The 12,098-nt window shown below is 45.5% G+C and overlaps 1 protein-coding gene across 1 annotated transcript; it reads left to right on the top strand.

Moving 5' to 3' along the window:
- The first annotated feature begins 9,649 nt into the window (after nucleotides 1-9,649).
- On the top strand, nucleotides 9,650-11,476 carry LOC130129071 (leucine-rich repeat and immunoglobulin-like domain-containing nogo receptor-interacting protein 1). The gene has a single exon (XM_056298866.1). It carries the CDS (start codon nucleotides 9,650-9,652, stop codon nucleotides 11,474-11,476), a length of 1,827 nt encoding a protein of 608 aa, XP_056154841.1.
- Nucleotides 11,477-12,098: the final 622 nt, after the last annotated feature.

Genomic DNA, 12,098 nt, shown 5'->3' with positions numbered 1-12,098 from the left:
TCTGCGAGCAGTCGTTGATACTGCAGCGAATTCGGGGGACAACGCAACCACAGGAAGTGCCGCGGCCGGGAAGCGAACCCGTATCGCTCGCACCGCAGGAGACGTCGCTAACCGCTCGACTAAAGGCTCAGACCCGCCAGCCAGCGGCCAGTTTGTCTCCTTATCCATGCACGTAGGTTACAATACGCATCTCCGGCGGCGAGCATGTTTGCCAGGCCGAGCGTCCCCGCACCTCCCAGTGTGCACGGCTATGTAGCGAAAGAGACGGCATCGATCAAGCGACAGTTCGTAACATCCGCCAGCAGCCTGAAGGCGCACAGGAAGTCCGCGCCCAGGAGGGGAACCGACACCGCGGCCATAACGAAGTCCCAGCCGAAACGCCGCCCGCCGAAACACACCTCCACATGCCTGGTGCCGTAGGTACGCATGGGCGTGCCGTTCGCGGCATCCATCGGGGGGGCCTTGTCCGCCGGCCATGGTGTCCGCGGCCGATGCAGGCAGGATGCTCCGCTGAGCGCCCGAATCGACCAGCAGCCGCCGGCCAGATGAGGCGTCCTTGATAAACAACAGCCTGCTGTCCTCGCCGGCCCCGGCGTTTCCCTGGACGCTGAAGCTGCATGGCGGGCGACAATTTCTGGCACCAAACGTGTTGTGGTAATAACACAACCCGCTGTCACGCTGGCGGCGGGCGGCCACCGCAGCCGCGGTGCCCGCTGCGTCCTCCAGAAGCGGGGGCGAGGTCTGGGCGGGGAGCGTCGCATGACCGAACTGCTGCCGGTTGGCGAGGGAAATCCTGTCCGCTTCCGCACCCAGAGCGCGGTAGTCTGGTGGAGGAGAGGGAGGAGCTGGCCAGCGCTGTGCGCACAGGCGCTGGGAGCTGCCGCAGAAAAATATGGGTGAAAATGAAGGAGGGGTCCGCCGAGCCCAAAACGGCCAACATCTGCTCCAGCAGCTCGGAAGGTTTGCTGTCGCCGAGTCCGTTGAGTGACAACAGGCGATCCGCCTTCTCCATCTCCGAGCTGCAACAGGAAGGCCTTGAGTGCGCCGTATCTTCCCACAGCCGGGGGGGTTCCAGCAGCCCCATAGCTCGGGCCGTCGTCTGGGCGTCCAACGCCGCCACCACATGGTAATACCTCCTAACGTCCCGCGTTATTCCTCCCAGCTCGAACTGGGCTTCAATGTGCTGAAACCATGGCCGGGGACTGTGCTGCCAAAACTCGGGCAACTTCACCGTCGCTGCTGAGATGCTAGCGCTAACACGAGCCATACCGTTAGCATAACTCGGAGCCGGAGCCGTGTCGTCATCGCTTTGGGTCGACATGTTCGTCGTCAACGTGCGGGGTCACCAATGTGGGAGTGCAGGAATGAGGAGACGGAGGGATCGAGTCAATTCCGTTTACTCGCCACACAACACCGATACTGCACAATCCCTCGTGGCAACCAGCTAGCCGCTAGGCTGCTGCAAACATGGCTCCACCCCGGAAACCCTAAGCAGGGCCTACTCAGCACTCTGAATGTCCGCCTTAAAGGAGCAGCAGCCCTCGGTGAATCTACCCTCATTTGTGTATCGCCACAATATTGTGCATTGTGTATCATAACATTGTGAGTTGTTTTAGAATATATGTCATTAAAAACTCCCATTGTGCACCAATTAACTAAGAGTAAAACGACACTAATTACATTTGTATTTGGTATATACATTGTATTTTGCATGCATTTCTGCTTAACCATTAATCATTGGTAAAATTATTGAAAACGAATCAGCAAAACGGTTGGATAGAGTTAGATCAAAACATTTACCAGTACACAGTATATGATGCAACAGTCCCTTGCACCATACTGGAGGGAAATAGTCACACAGAAAGGTAACAAACTGAAAAAAAAGGAGAACAAACTCTGGTTGCCAAATGAATGTGAGTTTTTCTTTGGTGTCCAGCAGGAGCTCAAAGCTCAAATTCAAAATGACTTTGTCTCTCTGTCCACAAACTGAACATGAAGAGGAGCCTTGGCTTTACCTACGAGTTCATATTCATAGTTGGAATTATATTTCAGGAAGGGTGTTTCATCCTGCATTCATAATCCAAGAAATATGACCGTTATTGTCTTCATTGTCAGTGTCTGACCTGAGAAAACATATGTAAGGTCATGTTTCCTGTCTTCTTATCATTGCGATGTCTTCTACATTGTCCCATTTAAAGTTTACCAGTGAGACTTTTAACCTCAGTACTAATGAAAGTAATGATAACATTATCATCATGTCATATGATATCATCATATCATATTATCATGGCAGTGCGAACTCACGTTTGCGGTGGCCTCACCTAGTACCATCCATGCAGTGTCTTTGTCCATGTCTGCATCTAAGTTTGTGTCTTCATTTGATGGCTGGGAGAGCTGGTGCTGGATCGGCAGGGCTTGGTCTGTTGCGTCCTGTTGGCCCAGGGACCACGGCCCTGCCTGGAGCTGTGCCCAAAGAGGAAGCACCAAGGACGGTCTGACAGGACGCGGAAGCGGGGCAGGCTAGCTAATTGCTAGCCCATGCAGACCGGCAGTGCCGATAACACCGAGGGCAGTCTGGCGGCTTTGCCTAGCATTGACTGTTTTTGGTGTTGTCATTTGGAGTGCGGGGAGGTGTGTCAAAGGTGTCTGGCTGGGAGAGCTGGCATTGAATCAGCTGGGGGAGCCTGGTCTGCTGTGTCCGGTGGGCCCAAGGATCACGGCCCTGACCGGAAAGAGGAGACGCCGAGGGCGGTCTGACAGGATGCGGAAGTGGGGCAGGCTAAGCTAACTGCTAGCCAATGCAGACCGGCAGTTCCAACAGTCATCCTGGCTGGTGTTTGTTCTCTTGGACAGTGATTTTTTGTTGTTGCTTAGTTTGGATATATGTGTTCTTAGTTTGGATATGTGTTTAGTTTGGATGTATGTGCTCTTAGTTTGGATATATGTGTTCTTAGTTTGGATATATGTGTTTCGTTTGGATATATGTGTTCTTATTTTGGATATGCAAGTTCTTAGTTTGGATAATATGTGTTTAATTTGGATATACGTGTTCTTAGTTTGGATATATGTGTTCTTAGTTTGGATATGTGTTTAGTTTGGATGTATGTGTTCCTAGTTTGGATATACGTGTTCTTAGTTTGGATATATGTGTTGAGGTTGGATAGATGTGTTCTTAGTTTGGGTATATGTGTTCTTAGTTTGGATATACGTGTTCTTAGTTTGGATATACACTACCGTTCAAAAGTTTGGGATCACCCAAACAATTTTGTGTTTTCCATGAAAAGTCACACTTATTCACCACCATATGTTGTGAAATGAATAGAAAATAGAGTCAAGACATTGACAAGGTTAGAAATAATGATTTGTATTTGAAATAAGATTTTTTTTACATCAAACTTTGCTTTCGTCAAAGAATCCTCCATTTGCAGCAATTACAGCATTGCAGACCTTTGGCATTCTAGCTGTTAATTTGTTGAGGTAATCTGGAGAAATTGCACCCCACGCTTCCAGAAGCAGCTCCCACAAGTTGGATTGGTTGGATGGGCACTTCTTTGAGCAAATTGAGTTTCTGGAGCATCACATTTGTGGGGTCAATTAAACGCTCAAAATGGCCAGAAAAAGAGAACTTTCATCTGAAACTCGACAGTCTATTCTTGTTCTTAGAAATGAAGGCTATTCCATGCGAGAAATTGCTAAGAAATTGAAGATTTCCTACACCGGTGTGTACTACTCCCTTCAGAGGACAGCACAAACAGGCTCTAACAGGTACTATTTAATGAAGATGCCAGTTGGGGACCTGTGAGGCGTCTGTTTCTCAAACTAGAGACTCTAATGTACTTATCTTCTTGCTCAGTTGTGCAACGCGGCCTCCCACTTCTTTTTCTACTCTGGTTAGAGCCTGTTTGTGCTGTCCTCTGAAGGGAGTAGTACACACCGGTGTAGGAAATCTTCAATTTCTTAGCAATTTCTCGCATGGAATAGCCTTCATTTCTAAGAACAAGAATAGACTGTCGAGTTTCAGATGAAAGTTCTCTTTTTCTGGCCATTTTGAGCGTTTAATTGACCCCACAAATGTGATGCTCCAGAAACTCAATCTGCTCAAAGAAGTGCCCATCCAACCAATCCAACTTGTGGGAGCTGCTTCTGGAAGCGTGGGGTGCAATTTCTCCAGATTACCTCAACAAATTAACAGCTAGAATGCCAAAGGTCTGCAATGCTGTAATTGCTGCAAATGGAGGATTCTTTGACGAAAGCAAAGTTTGATGTAAAAAAAATCTTATTTCAAATACAAATCATTATTTCTAACCTTGTCAATGTCTTGACTCTATTTTCTATTCATTTCACATCATATGGTGGTGAATAAGTGTGACTTTTCATGGAAAACACAAAATTGTTTGGGTGATCCCAAACTTTTGAACGGTAGTGTATGTGTTTAGGTTGGATATATGTGTTCTTAGTTTGGATATATGTGTTCTTAGTTTGGATATATGTGTTCTTAGTTTGGATATATGCGTTTAGTTTGGATGTATGTGTTCTTAGTTTGTATATATGTGTTCTAGTTTGTATATATGTGTTCTAGTTTGGATATATGTGTTCTAGTTTGGATATACGTGTTCTTAGTTTGGATATATGTGTTTTGTTTGGATATACGTGTTCTTAGTTTGGATATATGTGTTCTTAGTTTGGATATATGTGTTCTTAGTTTGGATATATGTGTTTAGGTTGGATATATGTGTTCTTAGTTTGGATATATGTGTTCTTAGTTTGGATATATGTGTTTAGGTTGGATATTTGTGTTTAGGTTGGATATATGTGTTCTTAGGTTGGATATATGTGTTCTTAGTTTGGATATATGTGTTTAGTTTGGATGTATGTGTTCTTAGTTTGTATATATGTGTTCTAGTTCGGATATATGTGTTCTAGTTTGGATATACGTGTTCTTAGTTTGGATATATGTGTTCTTAGTTTGGATATATGTGTTTAGTTTGGATGTATGTGTTCTTAGTTTGGATATACGTGTTCTTAGTTTGGATATATGTGTTTAGGTTGGATATATGTGTTCTTAGTTTGGATATATGTGTTCTTAGTTTGGATATATGTGTTTAGGTTGGATATATGTGTTCTTAGTTTGGATATATGTGTTCTTAGTTTGGATATATGTGTTTAGTTTGGATATATGTGTTCTTAGTTTGGATATATGTGTTCTTGGTTTGGATATACGTGTTCTTAGTTTGGATATATGTGTTCTAGTTCGGATATATGTGTTCTAGTTTGGATGTGTGTTAGGTAGTTTTTGGATATGTTTTTTTGTCTTTGTGTTGCACTGCTGTGAGCTGGGGGAAACGATATTTCGTTTCATTTCATGTACGCAAGTACATGAAGTGAAATGACAAAGTGTTCCTGATTCCAGATCATTATTATTATTGTCATTATTATTAGTCATATTTGATTAGACTCCCAGGGAGTCTCTGGATTTCTGAGAGAGAAATCTGAAAGGTTCGCACCAAATCAAAATGCAAAGTCTCAAAGTGATGGCATCGTGAAGTTGTGTGACCGTGTTTATCTAAGTCGGTGACCGATCAAAGAGGCGGGAAGATGTCCCTTCCTTTATGGGCAGCTGTACTTAAATTCATCCCCATCTGGTGTTGCACCTAAATCAGCAGTCTGGCTGACCTGTGCTCGCCTTGTGCCGTCCAACGCATCGAACTGGACGTCTTCCATGGCCGAGTATATAATCTCCCAGCGTGACCCGGGCACTGGTCCATCCAGTGCCGGGCTGTTTTTACACCATGATGACAGCAGAAAAATAGACAAGACGGCACTGAAACGACACGTTGCCTCCACACAATGAGGACGAAGTATTCTCTTCACCTCTTTCGCGTTGCATGTTAACTTGCCATGTATTTGAGCGCAAGAGGGTTTTCGCAGGGGGGTCACAGTTGTTATCCTTGGACTATCGCTATCACCAATCTAAACATACAGAACAGGCAAAGCTGGATATCCTGCATATACACTGTTGATCCGTCCTCTGCAGTTTAGCAATGCCGCCTTTTTAAATGGATTGTTTGCTTTCTTTCAGTGAATTTGTGAAAATGGAGTCATCACAGCAGCGCTGGAGAGACGGTGAGTTACCACTCCCTTCCTTTATGCAATCAGGGAAATATTATTCCATAAAGCTGTCCTCTTAGATTTTGGATGACAGTCAGTGTATTTGGTTATGCTTTGGTAAAATTAAGAAAAAATCTGATTAGAATACTGGCTTTGATGAGCAAATGACTAATTTAACACTCTTGGTGCCCCCCCTCACACACACACATAGCTCGTCTCTTCAGTATTTTGATGCCTTTATGTATAGATTATGCGAGAAACGTATGGGTTACATGGCTCTATTCCCAAACTGCAGTGTCCCAGAAGGGCAAAGAGAACACCCCTAAATGAGAGGGAGCAGCACCCCACCTCCAAGTGTTCAAATATATTTTATTTTTCTGGCATTTAATTGTAGGTTCCCTGAAAATGTGTGGAATTTGAACATTTTTTTTTTCTAGATCCTAATGTGTGGGGTAGGTGAGGGGCAACAGACGACCCATAACAAGGTCCTCGCAACTCAGGATAAGTCCTGAGAAAACTGCATTTTACTGGATATAACGGTTCCTCGCCTTACTAATCAAAAGTGAGCACGAACTTGATGACCTGACTTGGATGTTGGAGGAATTGTGAGTGAATGAGGGAAGGGTGTGTCACTGACGTTATCAAGTAGGTATCTCAGTTTAAAGACTTTTTATCTAATTAGGCATGTGACAATATCGGAAGGCACAACAACAACAAAAAACCGTCACGTCCCAGAGCAACCCCTCTCAAAACCCTCTTGTATCACAGACCATAGCAATGCACATTTAAACCAGTGTGTACCATACTGACCCTGCACCTGCATACAGGCTTACACTTATAGTGAAATATCTCACCAGTACACCAATACACCAGTTCTGTACACAGTCATGTCACTGCCGGTTAGAATAACCCTAAATTCATGGGAAGGCTGAGCTGCTCCTACAACCGTGCAACGAAATGATCAAGTCTAATATTATTTCTGCACTTCAGGTTTTTTCTTCATTGCACTTTAGGCCTAATGCAGCTGAAAATGCATACAATACAGATTAAATTGAAGTCAAATGCATGTACTTAGACGACATACTCATTTTAAACCAGAAACAAAGGATCCTTGAGTGGCATGGTGGCGCAGTGGTTAGTACTGTCGCCTCACAGGAAGAAGGTCCTGGGTTCAAACCCCAAGGGTTGTCCAACCTTGGGGGTCATCCCAGGTTGCCCTCTGTGTGGAGTTTGCATGTTTTCCCCGTGTCTGAGGTGGGTTTTCTCCGGGTGCTCCAGTTTCCCCCACCATCAAAAAACACATGCATGTCAGGATTTATACCCCTGTCTGTGCCCTTGAGCAAGACATGGCAAGACGAACTGGGGTTGGTCCCAGCGGCTGCTCAGTGCTCCTAGCTACACAGCTAGGATTGGTTAAATGCAGAGTGTAATTTCTCCACGGGGATCAATAAAGTATCACAAAATCAAAAATCCTAAAAAATGCAACTAGGCTCCGCGGTGGTGTAGCGGTCTAAGCATCGGCTTTGTGTCGATGCAGTTGCCCACAGGGGACGGGGGTTCGCGCCTCGGTCTCGTCAGATCCGACTATGGCCGGACTCGATGAAGCAGCAAAAATTGGCAACGCTGTCTTCGGGAGGGGGGCGGAGTCGGCTTGTGTTCGTCACATGAATGCGTCTCTGGGTATGTGGGGGGAAAGCAGTGGTTCGGCCTGGATTCGCCTTGTCACGGAAGTGACGAGGCGTTTCCTTCGAGACTGCCGGCCGGAGAGATGCAGTTGGGGAACGCATGCAGGGTGGGTGTTTGAACTAGAATAGGGAGCGATTGGCCACTAAATTGGGAGAAAAAGGGAAAAATCAGAAATAAATTTTAAAACGAAATGCGCAACTGTTCGGTATGTTATCAGTGAATACCTCATGGTCCAGCTTAATATGCACGTTTTGGGGAAATGCAAGCGCTTTCGTACTCCTTTGAATAAAACGTGAGCACTAAAACGGATATGTTAACACAGGAACCAAGCCAAGACAACTAAGCTGAAGACAGTCATTGGTTAAGTTAAACTGACAGATTTTTACATCAGGTGAACCAAATCAGTGTTGAATCAGGGTATATTATACTGTAGCGAATTCGGGGGGCGCAGGAGACACGGGTTCGCGTCCCGGCTGCAGCAGTTCCTGTGGTTGCCCCCCGAATTCGCCACATTGGTGTCAGAAGTGGGATGGTGAGACCGTAAGGCCATCGGAAGCGTATGCGCCCAGAGGAGTGAAGGAGCTGATATGCTTAAGCGCGTCCCGAAGGAGGGGGGGGGGGGGGTAGTGTAACATGCATGGATAAGTAGACACGTTCAAGGACCAGCGTGTCTACTTAATCATGCACGTTACACTACTGTGTCCTACCTACCACGAAGGCCGAATTTCAAAGAGGGAGATAAAAAATGTTTTAACTGATGAGAAATATTGTGATAGACGACATCAATACTGACCAATCACAGCCAAATGTTATAAATCCATGTATACAAGCTGGAGATGCGCAAGATCAAACTATCACTACAGTACATCTCATTGGACGTTGTCAAAGTAGCAAAGTAAGTTTGGCTTTTGCTGCCCTCTATTGGCAGATTTAGAAATGGTCATTCAGCTCAACGGCTGTTCATTCTTGTTAATCCCCTGCTGTATTATACATGTAGTGACCATTTCTTTCAATAATTAGCGAATTTATCCGTACAGAAAAGTATGTAATTGACTGTGTTTGTTGGTCCCTTGATGGACTGGCAACCTACCCAGGGTGGTCTACCTCAGCATGCATTTTGGCAGAGGGCAGGGAGACATCATGGACAGGTCACCAGTCCATCACAGGGCCCACACACACAAACACCTACAAACCGTTCACACCTTTGAGACAATTCACCGTCTCCAACCCAACGTGCATGTCTTCGGCCTGTGGGAGGAAATGGACATGAACATGCCAAATGTACACAGACTGGATTAATCCTGGGACCTTCTTGGTGTGGGTCAACAGTGGTAACCACTAAGCCAGTCAAAAGAGAGGGAAAAAATCATTTAATTTCATTCTTGTCTTTGTTTTTCTTCAGTTTTATAGGAGCCAGAAAGACAGCGCTCTTCATCTACAGCTGTCTGGTTATGAGAAGCTACAGCCATCTGTCCAATTGGTGAGTGCGGTCACCATACATGTATGATAGATTAACACTGACAATACCTTCTTTACCTTGTGGTGTTATACCTAAATAACATAAAGTTCTTAATTTACCCAGCAGGACCGATAATATTTTAATTTCAAAAGTGTGTATACAAGTATAATGTGATACTAGTATACTCTAGTATCCAAACCTTAACATTGCCTGGTTGCTTGTCCTTGCTTCTGTGTTGCAGAAGATGAAAAATACTCATTACGAAAGATTTTTTTTCCTAAAAATGCGACAGTATCATACTCTGACCCCTTTTCCCACAAAGTGTGACTCTCAAAAGTTAAAATGGTGGACATGTTATTTATTTTTCCTTTCTCTAACACGCAGGCAAGCCACCAGATGTTGGAAGGGACTGCTGTCAAGCGGCGGTTGAGCTGGGGTGCGATCTACCTTTGGGCAGTAGGGGTGACAGGGGCTGTTGAAAGACTCTGGCCTTGTCCGGAGCCCTGCCAGTGTAACAGGGAGGTGCTGGAGGTGAACTGCTCTGAATGCCAACTTACCACGGTGCCCAACGGCTTCCCAGAAGACTCTCAACTCCTGAACTTAACTCATAACAACATCAAGACGGTGGTGCAACAGCAATTCAAGACTCTAACACATCTGTGGGACTTAGATTTAAGTGACAACATACTGGTCATGATCGAAGTGGAAGCCTTTCTCGGCTTGCAAAGCTTGCTGACCCTGCGTCTCGCCCGCAACCGCCTGAAGTTCATTCCAGTGGGGGCATTTGCAGGCTTGCCAAAACTGCAGCTGCTGGACATAAGTGAAAACGAGATCCTGGTTTTTCTGGATTTTACATTCAGAGACTTGCAGTCTCTTCAGTGTATGGAGGCAGGAGAAAATGACCTCGTATTTATTTCCCACCATGCATTCTCAGGCCTAACAAGTCTTCACGATTTGCATCTAGACAGTTGCAATCTGACTGCTGTGCCAACCGAGGCGCTCACACAACTTAGTGGGCTGATAAGCCTTCGTTTTCACCACCTTGGCCTCACCATGCTGCCAAACTACTCGTTCCGTCGTCTGGGGCGCCTCAAGAAGCTTGTCATTTCCTATTCTTCTTGGCTTGAGGCTCTGGCAGGAAACAGCCTCTTTGGACTAAATCTCACATCGCTAACCATTAGCAACTGCAACCTCAGTGCTGTACCCTATGCCGCATTGCATCACCTTGTATATCTTATATACCTTGATCTATCCTTTAATCCCATCACCCACATCCAAGGGAACCACCTCGGGGACCTGTTGAGGCTCAGAGAGTTTCATCTGGTCATGGGAAGACTCTTGCATGTTGAGCCTGGAGCATTTCATGGTTTGACACACTTCAGTTTGCTCAATGCCTCAGGAAACCTTCTGACCACACTCGAGGAAGGAGCTTTTCACTCAGTGAGCAACCTGGAAGTCCTGAGGCTCGATAACAACCCGCTAGCATGTGACTGTCGTTTGCTGTGGGTGGTGCGCAGGCGCCTGTATCTTGACTTTGATGGACGTCCACCTATCTGTACTACCTCAGTCCAACTGCAAGGCTGGAATTTTCTAGACTTTTCCAATGCTGAGCTCCCAGGCTTGTTCACCTGTCGCCAGGCTCGAATTTTGAACCGCAAACCTCAGGAGATAAGGGTAGACGAAGGTCAAACTGTATTGTTTTACTGCAATGCAGATGGTGACCCAGCGCCCTCAATCAGCTGGCTAAACCCAAAGTATGTAGATATATCAACCATTGGCAGGATACGAGTTCTTGCGAACAACTCACTGGAGGTTCGCTATGCACAGGTTCAGGACAGCGGTACTTATCTTTGTGTGGCATCAAACGCAGCAGGAAATGATAGTGTCCCCGTCAGCCTCCATGTCCATGGGTTTCCATCATCTTCCCGAAAACCTTTTCATCTGGAAAGTTGGTTTCCCTTCCCATCCGGCTCTCCAGCCCAAAACGGGACTCAACAGTTGTCATTTGATGTAAAAACTCTCTTAATCGCAGTAACTATTGGGTTCCTTTCATTTTTCAGCTCTGTGACCATATGTTTCATTTTCATGTTCGTCTGGAGTAAGAGCAAAGGGAAATTAAAGCGCACAGCCACAATTGCGTACGTGCCTCGAAGTGCCACGAAAAATAACGGGGGCACGGGCAACTACATGGAACCAGGCAGGCTCACAATGAAGTTAATTTGAGTCAACACGCCTTTATCATGCTTGTAACATGCAACTAACATGCTTTTATGCAATGTTTCTCTTATTTGGCAGCACTCTGTAAGCATGCACTGCCAATGTATGCATCTTGTGATTGAACAACAGTTTCAACTGTAAATAAGTAAAAGTGTTTTTCATCACAGTGCTCAGGACATTGAAAGTCAAATCCACGTCAGTATGGGTGACACGTTTCACTCCTCTATTGCTGCATGCTATCAAGATTCATCTCCAGACAACCACCTTTGACAGATCGGGTCTGTTCTTTAAAGACCAGTTGCTAGCTTAACAAAACTAACCTGAAATTGTCTAGGTACGTTGTGAACATCATAGACGCAATCTGTATTTCAACTGTTTCAAACGTGATGACGATGTGGCGATTCTGCTGGACAGACAATACAGTAGAGCAGTATTCCAGTATGGGTGGATGTAGGGAGAGGAGAGAAAAAGACCTGTTGCATGTGATTCTCTGGGACTGCAAACAAGGTGTAGCAGCTTTTGTGGCTCGTGTACCGTCAGCTCACCAGTAAATAGTTCCCATTCTTGTAAAAATGGGACCCATGGACCAAAGCTAAGATAGGCAGTCTGATGTATTACAAACTTCATC

The sequence above is a fragment of the Lampris incognitus genome, chromosome 18 (assembly GCF_029633865.1).
Source record: "Lampris incognitus isolate fLamInc1 chromosome 18, fLamInc1.hap2, whole genome shotgun sequence".
In the NCBI taxonomy this organism is placed as follows: Eukaryota; Metazoa; Chordata; class Actinopteri; order Lampriformes; family Lampridae; genus Lampris; species Lampris incognitus.
The sequence above is the reverse complement of the archived record's forward strand: the minus strand, read 5'-3'. Positions and strand labels throughout refer to the sequence as shown.